Source organism: Somniosus microcephalus, chromosome 19 (genome assembly GCF_052327205.1).
Source record: "Somniosus microcephalus isolate GS21.2 chromosome 19, FLI_Smic_1.0, whole genome shotgun sequence".
Classification (NCBI taxonomy): domain Eukaryota; kingdom Metazoa; phylum Chordata; class Chondrichthyes; order Squaliformes; family Somniosidae; genus Somniosus; species Somniosus microcephalus.
Window position 1 is genome coordinate 65,975,976 of NC_141005.1, and position 22,494 is coordinate 65,998,469.

Genomic DNA, 22,494 nt, shown 5'->3' on the forward strand with positions numbered 1-22,494 from the left:
TCCTGCAATATCCCCATATCCCTTGATTCCCTTAGTATTCAAAAATCTATCGATCTGTCTTGAATATACTCAACAACTGAGCATCCACAGCCCTCTGGGGTAGAGAATTCCAAAGATTCACCAAACTCTGAAGAAATTTCTCCTCATTTCGGTCGTAAATGGCCAACCCCTTATTCTGAGACTGTGACCCCCTAGTTCTATACTCCCCAGCCAGAGGAAACATCCTCCCAGCATCTACCCCATCAAGCCCCGTAAGAATTTTATATCTTTCAATTAGATCACCTCTCATTCTTCCAAACTCTATGGAATATAGACCTACTGTACTCAATCTCTCCTCATAGGATAATCCCCTCATCCCAGAAATCAGTCGAGTGAACCTTCGTTGCACTCCCTCGGAGGCAACTTTATATTTCCTTCGGTAAGGAGACCAAAACTATACAAAGTACTCCAGGTGTGGTCTCATCAAGGCCCAATATAACTGCAGTGAGACTTCTTTACTCTTACACTCCAATCCCGTTGGGCACAATCTTGCCAGCCCTGGGGAGGCGGGACTGCTGGGAAAATGGTAGAATTTGGGGGCTGGTGCCCAACCCGCTCCCCAACCCGTCTCCATGCCATCTTCCCGGGAGGCGGGTAGCCGTCCCGCGCCAGGTCCCATCTCCTTGGAGGCGGGAAGGGATTAAAGCCTGTTAACAGGTAGTTAACAGGCAGAAGATAGGATTATCCCCTTTTTGCCCTCACAAATGCAAGCTTCCCGAAGGCTCCGAAACCCGCCAGGTCAGCGAGGCGAGTAGGGGATCTGCGGGGGTGCAAAAGTGTGCCGTGAAGGTAAGTGATGAGAGGTGAGTATCTGAGGTAAGTGCAAAGTGTTAGTAAGTGTACTTACCTTTGTTTCTTCCTGCAGACTTCAGTCGGTGTGTATGCGGAGAGTCTCGGATCTCCGCGGTAGAGATGACAGATGGCCGTTGCATTCTCCAATGCAACAACCATCTCATTTCTGTAAAAGAAAGAAGTTTGATGAGGTCTTCAATTCAAGACCTCATCAAACTACAGAGAATGTCACTGTTTGACAGCTTCACAGAGCTGTCAAACGATGACAATTCATCAGTCAAAAATTTTTCACAGATGAAACGCCATACGTTGACATTCTCTGCAACTGGCTTTCCCTTAATTGGCCTGCTAAGCCCGCCGGGTCAAGGTCAATCAAGGGAAAATAGCATGGGTTGGCCAGAAGTTGTTGGAGGCGGGACTGAAACCCGACAAGTGGGAGTCCCATCTCCAAAAGCTCTAAATTGATAAAATCACTCCCTTTGTAATAAAGGTTAACATACTATTTGCTTTCCTAATTACTTGCTGTACCTGCATGTTACCTTTGTGATTCGTGTACAAGCACACCCAGGTCCATCTGAATATCAACATTTCCCAGTCTCTCACCATTTAAAAAATATTCCGCTTTTCTATTTTTCCTACCAAAGTAGATAACTTCACATTTCTCCACGTTATATTTAATCTGCCAAGTTCTTGCCCACTCACTTAAACTAAAAAAAAAAGGGGGGGGGGGGGGAAGGGGTCAGGTGAGGGGAAATTTAGGAATCTAAAGAGAAAGGTCAAGGCAATGGAGCAGTGTAGCGATTTGGGTAAAAATAAGCAGAGTGCGACAAGAAGGGACAGAGAGTTTAACGGTTGCAGTGCAGCAGGAAATAAGGTCAAAGCAGGGAATAATGGTAAAAAATGTGATTGAAAGGCTCTTTATCTGAATGCACAAACCATTCGTAACAAGATAGATGAACTAGTGGCACAAATAGAGATAAATGGGTTTGATCTAATAGCCATTACAGAGATGTGGTTGCAAGGTGGCCAAGGTTGGGAACTAAACATTCCAGGGTACTTGACGTTTCGAAAAGACAGGCAGAAAGGAAAAGGAGGAGGAGTCCTGATAATGAAGGATGACATAAGGACAGTAGCGAGAAAGGATCTCGGTTCGGAAGATCAGGAAGTAGAATCAGTATGGGTGGAGATAAGGATAACAAGGGGCAGAAAACACTGGTAGTAGTAGTAGTATATAGGCCCCCTAACAGTAGCTATACTGTTGGACAGAATATTAATCAAGAAATAGTAGGAGCTTGTGACAAAGGTAATGCAATAATCTTGGGGGACTTTAATCTTCATATAGACTGGACAAATCAAATTGGCAAAAGTAGTCTGGAGGACGAGTTCATGGTATGCATTCGGGACAGTTTCCTAGAACAATGTGTCATGGAACCAAACAGGGAACAGGCTATTTTAGATCTTGTATTGTGTAATGAGACAGGATTAATTAGAAATCTCACAGTAAAGGATCCTCTGAGGCAGAACGATCAAAGGAACTGTCAAAAGTATGAATGGGGATTACTGAAAAAAGACACTAAAACATTAAATAATTTTTTTAAAAACCATCACGTTTTTAAAATGAGTTAAAATTACATTAAATTAAATATTTTAAATAAAAATTTAATTTTTTGAAAAAAATAATTAAGGTTTTTTATGGGGCTAAAAATAAACTTACCTTTTTTTGAAGTATTTCTAAATTATAAATGAGTTTACTTTTTTAAACTCATATGCTGGTAAAAGCAGGCCTTACGCTTTTACCAGGCGTAAGATTTTTAAGTGATTTCAGCGGGCGGAGGTTCTGCAGAAAGTGGAACGCTCCACCCGCAGAGGCCCTTCTCCAGGGCAGGCATCCGATCTGTCAAGAGGATTCTTGACAGATTAGAAATGCCGGTTTTCAGTGCATGCGTTTCGCATGCCTGAAACCGGCATTTCCAATGTCCCTATGGGCGTGTACACAGCTTGTACACAACCGTAGCCATCGGAAAATATGGGCCAATATGATGAGCTTAATGTGAAATTCTGAGAGTGGCTTGCCTAAGTCCAAAACTAGAGTCTTAAACTTAAATAAAGCTAATTACATAGGTATGAGGGGTGAGTTGGCTAATGTAGATTGGAAAAATAGATTGAAAGGTATGGCGGTAGATAAGCAGTGGCTAGCATTTAAAGAAATATTTCATAATTCTCAAAAAAATACATTCCATTGAGAAACAAAAACTCCACGGAAAAGTGATCCAACTGTGATTAACTAAAGAAGTTAAGGATAGCATTAGATTGAAAGAAGCTTATAATGTTGCAAAGAATAATAGTAAGCCTGAGGATTGGGAGAGATTCAGAAATCAGCAAAAGTTGACCAAAAAATTGAAAAAAAAGGAAAACGGGAATGAGAGAAAACTAGCAAGAAATATAAAATCAGATTTTAAGAGCTTCTACAAGTATGTAAAAAGGAAGAGAGAGTAGCAAAAGTAAACGTTGGTCCGTTAGAGACTGCGACAGGAGAAATTATTATGGAGAATAAGGGAATGGCAGAAACGTTAAACAAATATTTTGTATCTGTCTTCACAGTAGAAGACACAAAAAGCATACCAAAAATGGTGGGGAACCAACGTAATTAATATAAGTAGAGAAAAAGTACTAGAGAAACTAATGGGACTAAAAGCCGACAAATCCCCTGGACCTGACGGCCTACATCCTAGGGTTCTAAAAGAGGTGGCTGAAGAGATAGTGGATGCATTGGTTTTGATCTTCCAAAATTCCCTAGATTCTGGAATGGTCCCAGCGAACTGGAAGGTCGCAAATGTAACACCGCTATTCAAGAAAGGAGGGAGAGAAAAAACAGGGAACTACAGGCCAGTTAGCTTGACAGCAGTCGTTGGGAAAATGCCGGAATCCATTGTTAAGGAAGTGGTATCAAGTCACTTAGAAACATAGAAGATAGGAGCAGGAGTAGGCCATTCGGCCCCTCAAGCCTGCTCCACCATTCAATGCGATCATGGCTGATCATCCAAGTTCAGTACCCGGTACCTGCTTTCTCCCTATACCCCTTGATCCTTTTAGCCTCAAGAAATATATCCAACTCCTTCTTGAATATATTTGATGAATTGGCCTCTATTGCCTTCTGTGGTAGAGAATTCCACAGGTTCACCACTCTGGGTGAAGAAATTCCTCCTAATTTCTGTCCTAAAAGGCCTACCCCTTATCCTTAGACTGTGACCCCTGGTTCTGGATTCCCCGACCATCGGGAACATCCTCCCTGCATCTAGTCTGTCCAGTCCTGCCAGAATTTTATAAGTTTCAATGAGATCCCCTCTCAATCTTCTAAACTCCAGCGAGTACAAGCCCAATCGACCCAATCTCTCCTCATACGTCATTCCTGCCATCCCAGGTATCAGCCTGGTGAATCTTCGCTGAATTCCTTCCATGGCAAGAACATCCTTCCTCAGATAAGGCGACCAAAACTGCACACAATACTCAAGATGGTCTCACCAAGGCCCTGTACAACTGTAGCAAGACATCCTTGTTCCTGTACTCAAACCCTCTCGCTATGAAGGCCAACATACCATTTGCCTTCTTAACCGCCTGCTGCACCTGCGTACTTACCTTCAGCGACTGGTGCACAAGGACACCCAAGTCTCGTTGCACTTCCCCTTCTCCCAATCTATTGCCATTCAGATAATATTCTGCCTTCCTGTTTTTGACACCAAAGTGGATAACCTCGCATTTATCCACGTTATATTGCATCTGCCATGCTTCTGCCAAATCACCCAACCTGTCCAAATCATCCTGTAGTTTTTTGGCATCCTCCTCACAGCACACACGTCCACCCAGCTTTGTGTCATCTGCAAATTTGGAGATATTACATCTAGTTCCCTTGTCTAGATCATTAATATATATTGTGAATAGCTGGGGTCCAAGGACCGATCCCTGCAGTACCCCACTAGTCACTGCCTGCCACTCGGAAAAATACCCGTTTATTCCAACTCTTTGCTTTCTATCTGCCAACCAGTTCTCTATCCAAGTCAATACCTTGCCCCCAATCCCATGTGCCTTAACTTTGCACGCTAATCTCTTATGTGGGACCTTATCGAAAGCCTTCTGAAAGTCCAAATACACCACATCCACTGGTTCTCCCTTATCTATTTTACCAGTTACATCCTCAAAAAATTCCAGTAGATTAGTCAAGTACGATTTACCTTTTGTAAATCCATGTTGACTTTGTCCGATCCTGTCACTGTTTTCCAAGTGATCTGCTATTACATCTTTTATAATGGACTCTAGCATTTTCCCCACTACCGATGTCAGGCTTACCGGTCTGTAATTCCCAGTTTTCTCTCTGCCACCTTTTTTGAATAGTGGGGTAACATTAGCTACCCTCCAATCCATAGGTACTGTCCCAGATTCCATCGAATGTTGGAAGATAATCAGCAATGCATCTACTATTTCTAGGGCCACTTCCTTAAGTACCCTAGGATGTAGATTATCAGGCCCTGGGGATTTATCAGCCTTCAATCCCATCAATTTCCCTAACACCATTTCCCTACAAATACTGATTTCATTCAGTTCCTCCCTTTCATCAGACCCTATGTTCCCTGACATTTCTGGGAGGTTATTTGTGTGCTCCTTTGTGAAGACAGAACCAAAATATGTATTTAATTGGTCCGCCATTTCTTTGTTCCCCATTATAAAGTCCACTAATTCTGACTGCAAGGGACCTACGCTTGACTTCACCAATCTTTTTCTCTTCACATATCTATAAAAGCTTTTACAGTCAGTTTTTATGTTGCCTGCTAGCTTACTCTCATATTCTATTTTACCTTTCTTAATTAATCCCTTTGTCCTCCTTTGTTGAATCCTAAACTGCTCCCAATCCTCTGGATTACTGCTTTTTCTGGCCAATTTAGATGTCCTCTCCCTGGATCTTATGCTATCCCTAATTTCCCTCGTTAGCCACGGTTGAGTCACCTTTTTTGTTTTATTTTTATGCCAAACTGGGATGAACAAATTCTGTAGTTCATTCATGCGGTCTTTGAATGTTTGCCATTGCCTATCCACCATTAACCCTTTGAGTGACATTCCCCAATCAATCCCACCTAATTCGCGCCTCAGACCATCGTAGTTTCCTTTATTTAAATTCAGGACCCTAGTCTCTGAGTCAACTACTTCATTCTCCATCTTAATGAAGAATTCGATCATATTATGATCTCTCCGACCCAAGGGGTCTCGTACAACAAGATTGCTAATTAATCCTTTCTCGTTACATAATACCCAGTCTAAGATGGCCTGATCCCTGGTTGGTTCCTCGACATATTGGTCCAGGAAACCATCCCGTAAACACTCCAGGAATTCCTCCGCCACAGTATTGTTACTAATTTGGTTAGCCCAATCTATATGTAGATTAAAGTCACCCATGATGACTGCTGTGCCCTTTTTGCACGCTTCTCTAATTTCCCTTTTAATGCCATCCCCAACCTCCGCCTTACTGTTTCGAGGTCTATATACCACTCCCACTAACGTTTTCTGCCCCTTGGTATTTCTCAGTTCTACCCATACAGATTCCACATCATCAGAGGTAATATCCTCCCTTACAATTGTGTTAATCCCTTCTTTAACCAGTAATGCTACCCCACCTCCCTTTCCTTTTTGCCTATCTTTCCTGAATATTGAATACCCCTGGATGTTGAGTTCCCAGCCTTGTCCACCCTGGAGCCATGTTTCCGTAATCCCAATCAAATCATATTCGTTTACCTCTATTTGCGTAGCTAATTCATCCACCTTATTACGAATGCTCCTCGCATTAGAAAATCATAACATGATTAGGCAAAGTCAACATGGTTTTATGAAAGGGTAATCGTGTTTGACAAATTTATTAGAGTTTTTTGAGGATGTAATTAGTTGGGTAGGTACATGGGAACCAGTGGATATAGTATATTTGGATTTCCAAAAGGCATTCAATAAGGTTCCACATAAAAGGTTATTACACAAGATTAGGGCTCATGGGGTTGGGGGCAATATAGTAGCATGGATAGAGGATTGGTTAACGGACAGAAAGCAGAGAGTAGGGATAAACGGATCTTTTTCAGGTTGGCAGGCTGTAACTAGTGGGATGCCACAAGGATCAGTGTTGGGACCTCAGCTATTTACAATCTATATTACAACTATATTAATGACCTAGATGAAGTAACCGAGTGCAATGCATCCAAGTTTGCTGATGATACAAAGAGAAAGGAAGTCTTGCTACAATTGTACAGGGCCTTGGCGAGACCACACCTGGAATACTGTGCACAGTTTTGGTCTCCTTATCGAAGGAAGGATATGTTTGCTTTGGAGGCGGTGCAACGAAGGTTCACTAGATTGATTCCTGGGATGAGAGAGTGTCCCATGATGAGAGATTGTGTAGAATGGGCCTATACTCTCTGGAGTTTAGAAGAATGAGAGGTGATCACATTGAAACAAGATTCTGAAGGGGATTGACAGGGTAGATGCTGAGAGGTAGGGGGCATAGTCTCATGATAAGGGGTTGGCCATTTAAGACTGAGATGAGGAGGAATTTCTTCACTCAGAGGGTTGTGAATCTTTGGAATTATCTGCCCCAGAGGGCTGTGAATGCTGAGTCTTTGAGTATATTCAAGGCTGAGATAGGTAGATTTTTGGACTCTAGGGGAATCAAGTGATATGGCGATCGGGTGGGAAAGTGAAGTTGAGGCCGATGATCAGCCATGATCTTATTGAATGTCAGAGCAGGCTCGAGGGGCTGTATGGCCTACTCCTGCTCTTATTTATTATGTTCTTAACCTGTCTATATCCTTTGGCAGCCTCTTCGCATCCTCCTCACTACTTACTTTCCCACCTAGCTTTGTAACGTCAGCAAACTTGGATACATTACACTCGGTTCCCTCATCTATGTCATTGATATAAATTGAAATAGCCGAGACCCAAGCACTAATCCTTAGGGTACACGATGACCCACTAGCTACAGCTTGCCAACCCGAAAAAGACCCGTTTATTCCTACTCTTGTAGTCTATCCATTAACCAATCCATTTTAATATATTACCCCCAATCCCATGAGCTCTAATTTTGTGTAATAACCTGTTGTGTGGCACCTTATCGAATGCTTTCTGAAAATCCAAATACACTACTGTGGTAAACCACTGTTATACCTGTCTGTGTCTGTATGTGTATTCCACTAGGTACAGGTCTGGACATGCCTCGGCTGACTCCTCCCACTATTCCAGGTATATAAGTGACTACCTCCCAGTCCCTTAGTATTCTGGACGGGTCGACCTCTCGAGACAAGACCTTCATTCTTTAGTTAATAAAAGCCTGGTTGTTACTCGCTTAACCTCAGTCTTTTGAGTAATTGATGGCGCATCAACTACATCCACTGATTCCCCTTTATCTACCCTGCTAGTTACCATGTCAAATAAAATTTCCCTTTCATAAATCCGTGTTGACTGCCGAATCATATTATGTTTTTCTAAGTGCCCTGTTACCACATCCCTAATAATAGATTCTAGCATTTTCCCTACTGGCTTACAGTTCCCCATTTTCTCTCTCCCTTTCTTGAATAGCGGGGTTACATTTGCTACCTTCCAATCTGCAACAACCACTCTGAAAGCTAGGGAATTCTGGAAGGTCAAAACCAGTGCATCCATTACCTCTGTAGCCACCTCTTTTAAAACCCTAGGATGTAGGCCATCAGGTCCAGGAAATTTGTCAGCTTTTAGTCCCACTAATTTCTCCAGTACTATTTCTTTACTATTAAACTAATTTCTTTAAGTTCCTGATTCTGAATAGACCCTTGGTTTCCCACTATTTCCGGAATGTTTTTCATGTCTTGTACTGTGAAGAGAAAAACAAAGTGTCTTTTTAATGTCACTTTTCTTATTCCCATTATAATCTCTCCTGTCTCTGCCTGTAAGGGACACACGTTTACTTTCACTGATCTGTTCCTTTTTACATACATATAGAATCTTTTACAATTTTTTTTTGTCTCTCGCTAGTTTACTCTCATTCTATTTTTTTCCTCTATCAATTTCTTGGTCATCCTTTTTGCTGAATTCTAAAATCCTCCCAATCCTCAGGCTTACAACTCTTTTTGGCAACATTAGAAGCCTCTTCCTTTAATCTAATACTATCTTTAACTTCTGTTGTTAGCCACGGTTGGTCCACAAATCCCGTGGGGTTTTTAATTCCTTAACAGAATGTATATTATTTGCAAATTATGAACTATTTCTTTAAATGTTTGCCATTGCTTATGTATCATCATATCTTTTAATCTAATTTCCCCATGTACCTTAGCCAACTCGCCCTCATACCTACATAGTTTACTTTGTTCAGATTTAAGACCCTCATTTTGGAATTAACTAAATCACTCTCAAACTCAACACAACATTCTATCATATTATGATCACTACCCCAGAGGCGCCTTTACTACAATTAATTAACTCTATCTCATGGCACAATACTAGATCTAAAATAGCCTGTAGAAAAGGGCGAGGCAGGGAACGGCGTGGTAGTAAAGGGCAAGGCCAAGAGCAGAGCGGTAGAAGAGGGTGAGGCCAAGAGCGGAGCACATATTGCAGCTGCTGAATGCAGCTTTGAACTAATCGATGAAGGCCACTCTGTAATTAAAGTGTAATAGTCGGAGCAACGATGCAACCACTTTCACGGAAGTTTCTTCCAGAGATGGAGTTCCCAACAGAGAACGGATGCATGAAGAACACTGGATCCACAAATGACTGTGAACGGCTTCAAAAAAATGCTACGTAGCGAACGCCATGAGTCGCATTGAAGATGATGTTCTGCAGGAGGGGGGCGAGCCTCAGCTTGAACAGATATGTGAAAACAGCATTGACGGCAACAGCTAAAATGTGGACAACTTACGAGACGCTAACTGCGTGCACTGCTCAGCGAATCCCATTCTTCTGAATGAAGGCTCCTGGAAGCTCTTTCCACAGTTACTGTTACATCCGGTTTTGACATATCTTGCAGTTTCAGTTAGATGCACATATTGTACTTTAAGTTCAATAAACCTTGGGTTCACCATTGCTCAGGAATCTTGTGTATTGTTCATATTCCCCAAATTAGATTTTTTTTCAGGTGGGGCAGGGATGAGAAAGTGTGTTACAATAGAAAATTTACAGCAAAAAGAATATACAACTGCATACAGCAGAGAGGACAGTGTAAATACTGGAAGGGTTGGATTCAAGCTCGAGAAATAGGAGCATACACAGAACTACTGGCCAGGTCTCCATTCACACAGATCAATAGCTATCTGGGAAGCTTCTTACTGTTCGTGTGGTTTGGAAGAATTGCATGTTGTATGCCTCGGCATGGATCAGTTCCAGACAATTTCACTCAAACACTTCATACACATGGTAAAGCCTTCCCGAGACAGGGGATTTATGTTAATATCAGGGGATCAAGGGTAGATTCCAGCTCTTTCTTTACATCTACTTTTTTTTTTTTTTTTTTAAAAACAGGTGACAAAAAAGTAAATCAAACGGAAAATGGCCATGTGGATCTGCAATTGGGAGCTCAATATTCATCACAATCAGCAAGCTAAACTGTTATGGAAACAGTAGCACTAAACTGTAGTCCCTTTCCCAGCAACCCAGAACTGGAACAATTTCCTATCCCCCCAAACCAATTGTTCAATGATTAAGCACTTGAGAGATTGTTAATAGCGATACAAAACAGTACATGTCTTATCTACTGTTTATATGTAATACTAAACTCAAGGCCATTGTCATTTATAATGTTCCACCTGCCTCCACCCTTCCCACAATCATCTGACATCCATACATATCAGAAGCACAGAACCAACCCACTTAATCCTCCCACACGCGCACACACCACTTCCCCCAAACCATCTCACAGCAACACACCGTATAAGCTCATGACCAATCCCCCCCATAATTCTACAGTAGTCACTTTTGAGCATTTCACTCAGCAGCATCTTTCAGGGATGTTTACATCCAAAAGATATTTAAAATCATTCCACTGTGTAATAAAAAAAACCATCACTACTGTATTCCAGAGTCAGGCCAGCAAGTGCAACCATATAACTACACAATGAAGTTGCTCACCTTTGCCTTTTCTGTCGACATACTGGCGTTAAAACTTCACAGCTCTCAACAACCTGCAGGAAAAATACACACACACGGCATTAACAAGATGTATTAGGAATCTCTGCACACCCCAGCACAGAGCAGAGCACACAAGCAAATTAGAGTCACAAAGCAATTACAGACTTCATTGAACGTTTAGGCACCATGTTATTTCAGGGTCAGCACAAAGCATGGCACAGTTAAATCATCGACAGCTGTGGGTCGTTGCCGCATAGCCACCCAGTGCAACCACCTGCATTTGAGATATATTCCCAAGGTAAAACTTCTAATTGGAATCACAACTAGAGCTGTGAATGGAACCACGTCGTCAGCATATGCTAGATTGGAGAAAAGGAATGCACCAATGAGAGGCTCAAGACACTCCAGGAGCCAGAACACATGCAACACTTAACCACAGTACAAAAGCTGAAAGAACTTAGAGCGTAGCTGTGCTCGAAGAGGTAAGAATAGAACTGCGTCTCTCGTTGCAGATTTGGCAACAGGGTCAGATGTGGTTTTCTGACTTATAACTACATACAGTAAGTAGCCATTGCAAAATGATGTCCCCGCAAATCTTTCTAGGCGACATTGCACGTTGGTAGTTGACGTATTCAATTGGTGCACCTTCTCAAGAGGACAGGATGGTGTTTCCTTCCATTCTTTGTAGACAGATCCACTTGCAGCTGAATTACGAGGGAGGATAACATGAACTCAAGAGATTTAATTACATCCTTTAATTCACCTTGATGATTATGGATTCTATCTTGTTGTGCATCAGGAAGTAATCAAAGGTATTCTTTATCATGCAGTAAAAACTGGGTCTGCTGAGCAACTGGCTGCACCACAGAGCACCTGTTGCATATTTGAGCTGTAAAAGGCACAGGAGGTTCTACAGTTTTGAGAACCACAAGCCTGTACAAAGCCCTTTCCATACTGGCTCCGCTGCACAACCATCCCAGAATTCCCATGTTCCATAGCATACCGGAAATAAAAGCAAAGATCTTTTCATTCCTGACACAGCTGCTAAGTTGATTTGAAATCCCACTGGCTCACTCAATCAGTGCGGAAGAAAAGCAGTTTGGAGCATGGTTGAGATTAGAGGGTGCCTGCACGGAAAGCAGCACCTTCTGTGCGACATTCCATAATCCGTGTAAATTTATTTTTGAGAACAAATACACACAAAGCGTAATGCCCTGCTCTGGCAGTGACTGCGGAGTTCAATCTCCAAACTAATCACTCTGTTGGGAGTCACAGGGATCAATGGGTTTTTCATTCCACCAAGAACCCATCCCCAAAAGTGCGTACTCACAGTATAACTGCATTTAACCAACAATTTACATTTATATTGTGCCTTTAACATAGAAAACTGTCCCAAGGCACTTCACAGAGGATGCTTTTGTGGCAGAAATTGTAACATAACCTATCAATTGGCAGTACTATACTGGGAGGGTGTAATTAGAGCATGTCAAGTTTACATAACAACAACTTGTATTTATATAGCGCCTTTAACATAGTAAAACGTCCCAAGGCGCTTCATAGGAACGTTATCAAACAAAATTGGACATGGAGTCACATAAGACAATAATAGGGCAGATGAGGTAGGTTTTAAGGAGTGTCTTAAAGGAGAAAAGAGAGGCAGGGTGGTTTCGGCAGGGAATTCCAGAGCTTAGGGCCCTGGCAGCCGCCAATAGTGGAGTGATTAAAATCGGGGATGCTCAGGAGGCCAGAATTGCAGATATCTCGGAGGGTTGTAGGGCTGGAGCAGGTTACAGAGATGGGGAGGGGCGAGGCTACAGAGGGATTTGAAATCAAGGATGAGAATTTTAAAATCGAGGCGTTGCTTAACCAGGAGCCAATGTAGGTCAGCGAGCACAGGGATGATGGGTGAACAGGACTTGGTGCGAGTTAAGACACGCGCAGCAGAGCTTTGGATGACCTCAAGTTTACAGAGGGTAGAAAATGAGAGGCCAGCCAGGGTTGCGTTGGAATAGTCGTCTAGAGGTAGCAAAGGCATGGATGAGGATTTCAGCAGCAGATGAGCTGAGGCAAGGGCAGAGATGGGCGATGTTACGGAGGTGGAAATAGGCGGTCTTAGTGACGGCGCGGATATGTGGTCAGAAGCTCATCTCGGGGTCAAATATGAAACCAAGGTTGCGAACAGTGTGGTTCAGCCTCAGACAGATGTTAGGGAGAGGGATGGAGTTGGTGGCTAGGGAACGGCGTTTGTGGCGGGGACCGAAAACAATGGCTTCGGTCTTCCCAATATTTAGTTGGAGGAAATTTCTGCTCATCCAGTACTGGATGATGGACAAGCAGACTGACAATTTAGAGACAGTGGAGGGGTCGAGAGGTGTGGTGGTGAGGTCGAGCTGGGTGTTGTCAGCGTACATGTGGAAACGGATGCTGTGTTTTCGAATGACGTTGCCGAGGGGCAGCATGTAGATGAGAAATCGGAGGGAGCCAATTATAGATAGTTGAGGGACACCAGAGGTAACGGTTTAGGAGTGGGAAGAAAAGCCATTGCAGGTGATTCTCTGGATAGATAAGAATGGAACCAGGAGAGTGCAGTCCCACGCAGCTGGACAATGGTGGAGAGGTGTTGGAGGAGGATGGTGTGGTCAAACTGTCGAAGGCTGCAGGCAGGTCAAGAAGGATGAAGAAGAAGAATTACCATTGTCACAGTCACATAGGATGTCATTTGTGACTTTAATACATAGGTAGTTTCCTTTATAAATTCCCAAGTCCATATTTGTAATGGGAAAAGCTGAAAGGAAGTCTGCCCAGATGGAAGGTTTCTAATATATTACTAGTCGATTTGGCACATGAGGAGTCATGACTAAGTGCAGTCTTCTGGTGAAGTGAGGCTAGAGGGCAGGGGAAAGTTGGATCGAGGCGGAGATATAATTCAATCCCCATTTTAAAGTCATACATTCTGTCCTTATGTTTATGTTTCCATTACAGATTCCTATGTCCACATTTATAATAGAAAACTGCCTCTGCAAACTTGTCACACGATAACTACCCCATCCTGGCAGTGATTGCACTGCAGCATCTTCACCCAGAGATAGGGGAAGGGGGAGACAATGTAATTACAGTCTGACAAGCTTTACATAGACAGTTTCAATCATAACTGCAGCCACAGGAGTTCATAATGGGAAAGTTAACAGGAAGTGTGTGCACATGCAATATTTTTAATATATTAAATAGATATGCACATAGATTAATCCCTCTAATTTTCTGCCCTTCATTGATTACAAGTCTTCCCTGTACCTCTGGTATTTTTGTTGTTCACTGCGAAGGCTGACGCAAGGCTCCCCAGCTGGCTCAGAAAGGTTCTGCAGTGGTTAACAGACTTCAGGGAACTCCTAGGTCCGATTCCCAATCGTTAGAGTTAGCCGATCACAGGCAGGGCACTCAGTTGGTCTCAGCAATCCTTGTAGAAAGGGGAAAAAAAAGATCAGCCAGGGTTACTACCACTGATTACTACCAGGACAGGCATATTGTAGGTCACTGGGTCCCATCATAAAAGCAGATAAGGGTAGAAATTCATCATAGGCGGTCGCGCAAAGCAGGAGTTAGAGAATCGGCTGCTATAGTTATATGTCTCACCCGATATTTAGTTCCATTGACTGAATATCACACGGGGCGTATAACGGGCGGCCGTTTTGCGCAACCACCCAAGACAAATTTCTACCCCACAGACTTTACAGAATATCATGCCTCTTAATTGTGAAAATCCTGGGAAGTCTCCATTTCGGATTCCCCCTACTAACTAACATGGACTAAATGAAATATTATTAGTTATAGGTTCAAGTTTGTATTAAGTAACTGTTACGCGATGTATGCCGATTCTTGAATAATCATGCTTTTAAACTTCTGCAATATGCCCTGGGTAGACCCGATTAGGTTTAAAATAGAAGAAACCAAGGCACTGGGCCTTGCTTGGCCAAATTAAAGATGCAGTCAGCAGCTTTCCTAGCAGAAAAGACAACAGCCTGTTCATGGGACCCAAGGCTAAAGAATTAATGGAATTCCAGGGACTGAGATAAGACACAAAGGGACTGTAAGATTATCATGGATAAGTTGATTTTTAGAATACTTGTTTCAATATCGCAAAACCATTAATATCTTACAATCATCGGTAATGGATTTATAATCGTGTGTAAGAATTAAATGTAGAAGTTTGTAATCATCAACTGTATGCAATGATAACCTGAATTATACATGACGTGTAACCCTTTTGCTTATAATTAAAGTCTAAGTAAGCTGTAACCAGACAGCATGGGGTAAGAAAGAGGGTTGCCATGGCCGAAGAGTGCAGCTAGCCTGGGAAGCAAGGTCATTTTTAGCTGCCACCGTGTTGGAATGTTATGATCTTTGCAGTGAATTAAAAACGTAGGCAAACAGCAAGGGCGCCATATCTCTACACATGTTGCCATAACTACCCCAGATATGGGTCCTGATGGTCAAAAACAGATGATGCAAGGGTGTCATAAGACTAAGAACCTACGTAAACCAGGGTGCTGCAGACGTACAATCTTTATGATTGGATTTTGGGTGTAGGCCAGTGATTGGCTCAGGAGGACTCCATAGGTTTTGAATGAGAGTAAGGGTATAAGAAGGGGTCTCTCAGATACTTGGGTTGTAGAGGCATTCGGCCAAGAGCTTGGGAACATCCACCAGATGAGCCGAGGAGGGATTAGAGTCGGCGGAGGACCCACAGGCGACACACCGGGTGGACCCATGAGCCTAGAGCCAACAGGGGTAGACTCGTGGAGATGGGGACTTCTACCCAGGGCATCATAACGAGTAATATAACTCACGACTACGCCCTGTTATACTGCTCAGATGCTGTAACGTATCAAGTCTCACTTGCACTGAACAAAATATAATCACTGTCACAATACGGGTCAAGTCCAATCTTTTGGAACTTAGCAGTGAAAGGGTTAATTGGCCAGAACCCCATAAACTTCAAGTATTAAATATTTTAAAAAGAAAAACAGCCAAAGCCAAATCCAGTCTTTCAACCACCTATAGACCAACTGCCTAGTCAACACGCTCAATATATCCAGAGCACTTTTCTGCTACACTGAGGGTAGCATACAAGTGTGTTAAAATGTTTATGCTAGAGCAATCCTGAAAAACACAACCATTTTCCCAGGACTAATAGTTCCATTCCTCCATTAAAATAAATGGCAAAAAAGGTGCGGTTTCTCAGGGTGACATTTGGGCACACTGGAAATGCTGGAAGTCAGCCCACTAGGATTCAAGTAGCTAAGAGACACAGCATCAGTCATACGGTTGAAGAAGTATTTAAGATCTGTGTACCAAGAAGCAGTCAGGAAATTATGTAACATTCCCACGTCCTAGCACTTTTAAATATCAGTTGCAGACACTCGCGACTATATATTTCACCGGCTGCAGGCTGAACTGATGCCGAAGGGAACAATCTCCAAACATTAAAAGTCTTCAGAACCAGCTGTGCTGGTCAGCACAGTACAGAATCTGTGCACCACATCGCTGGTTTGTCACCTCACTCAATGGTTTGATGCAATTTACTGATTTCCAATGTCACTGCCTTAGTTAGTCCAGAAAGAACGTCATGCTTCAAGGATAGAATTATTAGGATTATTACAGCAGAGGCAGGCTCTGCAGCCCACCACACCAGTACCACCGCGCACTCTTTAACTGGAATTAACTACTTTAACGCCATTTCCCTGCCCTTTCCTTGTGTTCTTCGATGCTCTGCCTTTTCAAATACTTAACTAATTCCCTTTTAAATGGTGTTATAAATCTTGGCTCAAGGCTGTTTGTGGTAAAGTATTCCATGGTCTAATGACCAACTGTGAAAGCATTGCTTCTGACGCACACCCCTTTGTTCTATTGATAATCCGGAGTTTTGGCCAGTTACTGATTCTCCAACCAGTGGAAACAAGCTTCTATTATTTACCCTCTCAAAACCTTTCATAAATTTGAAAACCTCTGTTACATCCAATTTCTCTGTTCCAATGAAAAAGCTCCAGTTTATTGAGCCTTTCTTCATAACTATATCCTGAAATCATTCTAGTCAATCTACCATTATTGAAAGGATATTAGAACCCTTTATTGGGCTGCCCAGAACAGCACACAGTAAAAAGAAACAATTTGCATTTATATAGCACCTTTCACAACCTCAGGGCATCCCAAAGTGCTTCACGGTCAAAGGAGTACTTATGAAGTGTCATCACTGTTGTAATGTAGGGAAACACAACCTCCAATTTGCGCACAGCAAGCCCGACAAACAGCAATGTGTTAATAACCAGATAATCTGTTTTAGTGATGTTGGTTGAGGGATAAATGTTGCTCAGGACACTGAACAAACTCCCACACTCTTCTTGGAATTGAAGAATGAGAGGTGATCTCATTGAAACATACAACATTTTTACAGGGCTTGACAGGGTAGATGCAGGGAGGATGTCTCCCTTGGCTGGGGAGTCTAGAACCAGGGGTCACAGTCTCAGAATAAGGGGTCGGCCATTTAGGACTGAGATGAGGAGACATTTCTTCACTCAGAGGGTGGTGAAGCTTTGGAATTCTCTACCCCAGAGGGCTGTGAATGCTCAGTCGTTGAGTATATTCAAGACAGAGATCGATAGATTTTTGGGTATTAAGGGAATCAATGGATATGGGGATAGTGCAGGAAAGTGTTGTTGAGGTCGTAGATCAGCCATGATCTTATTGAATGGCGGAGCAGGCTCGAGAGGCCAAATGGCCTACTCCTGCTCCTATTTCTTATGTGCCATTGGATCTTTTACATCGACCCAAGAGGAGAAATGGGGTCTCAGTTTAAAATCTTATCCTAAAGACAGTATGTCCCTCAGTACTGCATTGACGTGTCAGCCAAGATAAGGTGCTCAAGTCTCTGCTGCAGGACTTGAATCCATGGAGTCCTGACAGAGGCAAAAGTGCTACCCATGAGCCGAGGCTGACACCCCGTTAAGCCCGTGAATCATGCACTATTCTCTAACTAAAAGTACCAACAGAAGAAGTGATCCCAGTCCACAGCCAATGCTTGAAAAATTAAACTGATTTAATTAGACATGACTTGCTCATTGCAAGTCCTTGCTGACAGTCCCCGATTAGCCCACACCATTCTACGCGTTCACCAATTTCAGCCTGTAGTATGGACTCCACAAGTACCCACTACATGGGTAAGACTAACTATTTTCAGGCTTACCCTTTTCCCCTTTCTTGAACAGCAATTTAAAGATTTGCCACCCTCCAGCACAATTCCTGTTTCCAAATATGTTTTTTGAAAATTATGGTTAATGTCCGTGCTGTCTGTAGCCCGTCGTCCCTCCTATTGGTTGAATAATGACTGGAATGAATGTTTACATACTGCCTACCAGGCTCTCTTCAAAACTCAGCCAACAAAAAGAGTGCAGTTATAAGAATTCAGCAAATGCGATTTAGACATCGTCAAAAATAAAAGTTCTGGACTTCAAACATACTGCACAATGCAGTGAAAGATCACAGGTTCATGCGCTCAGCTCCCCAGTGGGATGCAGATCGCATCTGTACCATTGTATAGAGAAGCAATGGAAAATTGCAAATATTAGACTGGACTACGGACACATCACATCTGTCTGTCTGTCTGCTATACACTCAAAAGTTATAGAGCGTATCTACACATGTTATATCAAAAGAAAGCTTATGATTAGGGGAGTCTCATAGGCGTATTTACTTTTTGGTCAGACAAAAATTGTTCGGACAGTATACAAAAATGTTCAAAAATCCGCTCATTAGCGGTTGACCAATCCTACCACTCATTAGCGTTGAGTGACGTGATGGTTGACCAATCCTACAGTTCAGTGACCTGACGGTTGACCAATCGGTGCGTCACGGGGGGGCGTTTCATTCCGTGTGTGGGCGGGACCTAATCCTGCAGCTTCCCGAAACTTAGCCGCCATTTTTTTCACTACTTTTACTCAACAGCGAGCGGGGCAGCTGCGGCGGCCCGCCGGAGCGGGAGGGGAGTTGGGGTCACTCGGGCCGGGCCTGACAACCACTCGGCCCGAGACACAGCGGGGGAGCGGCAGCGGCCGGCCGTCAACCGGGCGGCCCTGTAAACTGCCGTTTTACAAAAAAGCCTTGTCAACGCCGGCCCCCCCCCCCACCCCCCTGCTAGTTTTCAATAAAAAAGTACTCTCCATTTATATAATTAAAAATAGAACAGACATTTCATAAGGATGTAGCTTTGATGTTGCATTTCATTCTCCTTCACTCACTCCTCCTCCCATATATCTATTTTTAGTCTCTTCTGAAATCTAAACCATTCTGATGGTTGTGGGAACCCAAAAGCCATTTGGAGTGCCATTTACTGCAGAGCAGTTTCAGTTTTTGCAAAATCCCAGTGCAAACATGTTCCAAGGCAAGTTGGTGGTATTCTTGATTGTCAGTTGTCTGTACATCATTGCAACTGGCTGTCTGAATTTCATTAGGTTAACTTGCGTTTAGTAATATATCACAAGAAGAAATAATAATGTCCTATGCAGTCGCGACCGGGAGTTCCGAAGGCTGTGTTGTTAACCAGGGTTAAGGATATCTCCTCGCGGCTGGAGAAGAACTTGGAGTGGGAAGGGGAGGATCCAGATGTTGTAGTCCACGTAGGAACCAATGGCATAGGTAGAACTAGGAATGAGGTACTGCTGAGAGAGTTTGAGGAGCTAGGGTCGAAATTAAAATGCAGAACCTCAAAAGGTATTAATCTCTGGATTGTTACCCAAGCCACGCACAATTTGGCATGGGGCAAGCAGATTAGAAGGTTAAATGCGTGGCTGAAAGAGTGGTGTGGAAGGCAGGAGTTTCAGTTCATGGGGCACTGGCACCAGTACTGGAGAAAGAGGAAGCTGTTCCATTGGGACAGGCTGGGACCAGTGTTCTAGCAAATCAAATAACTAGGGTGGTAGATAGGGCTTTAAAGTAATGAAGGCAGGGGTGGGAGGATTCAGGAAAGGGTAAATTCAAAAGCAGCAAGAGAAATGTCAAGGCTGTATAGCAGAGTAGCGATCTGGGTAAAAATAAGCAGAGTGGGTCAGGAAGGGACAGAAAGCTTAACAAAGGTAAAAGGGCATCAGTGACGAAGGTGTCATCGGGGAAAAATAGAAAAAAATTTAAAGCTTAAGGCACTATATCTGAAGGCACGAAGCATTCGTAACAAAAATAAATGAATTCATCGCACAGATAGAAATAAATGGGTTTGATTTAATAACCATTATGAAGACGTGGTTACAGAATGACCACGGTTCTGAACTAAATATTCCAGGATAATTGACTTTTAGAAGAGATAGGCAGAATGGGAAATGAGGGGGGTTAGCCCTGATAATAAAGGATGGGATTAAGACAGTTAAAAAGGATCTTAGCTCAGAAAAATAAGATGTAGAATCACTTTGGGTAGAGTTAAGAAATAACAAGGGGCAGAAAACACTGGTGGGAGTAGTTTATAGGCCCCCTACCAGTAGTTGTAGTAGTAGAACAGTATAAATCAGGAAATTAGAGGTGCCTGTAATGAGGGTAATACAGTAATCATGCAGGACTTCAATTTTCATATAGACTGGGCAAACCAAATTTGCAGTAATAGTGCAGAGGACGAGTTCATGGAATGCATTCAACATAGTTTTCTAGATCAGTATGTCGACGAACCAACTAGGGAACAGGTTATTTTAGATCTAGTATTGTACACTGAGTCAAGGTTAATTAATAACCTTGTAGTAAAGGAGTCTCTGGGGTGCAGTGATCATGATATGATAGAATTTTATATTGAGTTTGAGAGTGATTTAGTTAAGTCCGAAACTAGGGTCTTAAATCTGAACAAAGCAAACTACATAGATATGAGAGGCAAGTTGGCTAAGTAGATTAAAATATATAACAGTAGATAAGCAATGGCAAACATTTAAAGAAATAATTCATAATTCACAATGAATATACATTCCCTTAAGGAATTAAAAACCCCACGGGGAAAAATGGTCCAATCGTGGCTAACAAGAAAAGTTAAAGATAGTTTTAGATTAAAGGAAGAGGCTTATAATGTTGCCAGAAAGCGTAGTAAGCCTGAGGATTGGGAGGGTTTTAGAATTCAGCAAAGGATGACCAAGAAATTGATAAAGAAAGGGAAAATAGAATGAGAGTAAACTAGCAAGAGACAAAAAGAATGTACAAGCTTAAAAGGTACATAAAAAGGAAGAGATTAGCTAAAGTAAACGTGGGTCCCTTGCAGGCAGCGACAGGAGAAATTATAATGGGAAATAAGGAAATGGCAGAGACATTAAACAAATACTTTGTGTATGTCTTCATGGAAGAAGACACAAAACATTCAGGAAATAGTGGGGAACCAAGGATCTGGTGAGAATGAGGAAATTAAAGAATTGACTATTAGCAAAAAAAATAGTACTAGAGAAATTAATGAGACTAAAAGCCGACAAATTCCCTGGCCTACATCAGAGGTGGCTACAGAGATAGTGGATGCATTGGTTTTGATCTTCCAGAATTCCGTGGATTCTAGAATGTCCCCACAGATTGGAAGGTAGCAAATGTAACCCCGCTATTCAAGAAAGGAGGGAGAAAGAAAACAGGGAACAGGCCAGTTAGCCTGACATTTGTCAAAAAGATGCTGGAATCCATTATTAGGGACATGATTACAGGGCACTTAGAAAATCATAATATGATTGGGCAGAGTCAACACGGATTTATGAAAGGGAAATTGTGCTTGACAAATCTGTTAGTTTTTTTGAGGTTGTAACTAGCAGGGTAGATAAGGGGAACCAGTGGATGTGCTGTATTTGGATTTTCAGAAAACATTTCAATAAGGTGCCATACAAGAGCTTATTACACAAAGTTAGGGCTCATGGGATTGGGGGTAATATACTAGCATAGATTGAAGATTGGTTAATGCACAGAAAACAGAGTAGGAATAAATGGGTAATTTTCAGGTTGGCAGGCTATAACTAGTGGGGTACCACGAGGATCAGTGCTTGGGCCTCAGCTATTTACAATCTATATCAATGACTCAGATGAGCGGACCGAGTGTAATGTATCCAAGTTTGCTGCCGATACAAAGCTAGATGGGAAAGTAAGTAGTGAGGAGGATGCAAAGAGGCTGCAAAGGGATATAAACAGGTTAAGTGAGTGGGAAAGAACATGGCAGATCGACTATAAAGTGGAGAAGTGTGAAGTTATCCACTTTGGTAGGAAAAACAGAAAAGCAGAATATTTTTTAAATGGTGAAAGACTGGGAAATGTTGGTATTCAGAGGGACCTGGGTGCCCTTGTACACAAATCACTGGAAGTTAACATGCAGGTACAGCAAGCAATTAGGAAAGAAAATGGTATGTTGGCCTTTATTACAAAGGCAGTGACAGCTGCCAACGAAGTTGAAGTAGTCGCGAATCACGGGGTCTAGGGGAAAAAAGCCGGGAACGGAGCGGGTCTTCAGGACTGTAAGAAACAATGCCGGAAAAAGAGCGGGCTCTGTGCAAAAAA

At 42.5% G+C, this 22,494-nt stretch overlaps 1 protein-coding gene across 2 annotated transcripts in view; it reads right to left on the reverse strand.

Annotated features, from left to right (window-relative positions):
* LOC147104559 (septin-2) overlaps nucleotides 1–22,494 on the reverse strand; it is a 177,377-nt gene that overhangs the window by 137,177 nt on the left and 17,706 nt on the right. For both annotated transcript variants that reach the window (XR_015072360.1, XM_085961955.1), the window contains exons 2-3: nucleotides 14,248–14,410; nucleotides 10,957–11,009 (exon numbers count right to left, since the gene is read on the reverse strand). Coding sequence is in view for 1 of the 2 variants with exons in the window: in XM_085961955.1 (XP_085818081.1) it covers nucleotides 10,957–10,977 (21 nt within the window). In the remaining variant the exon portion in view is untranslated. The remainder of the gene's footprint in view (nucleotides 1–10,956; nucleotides 11,010–14,247; nucleotides 14,411–22,494) is intronic.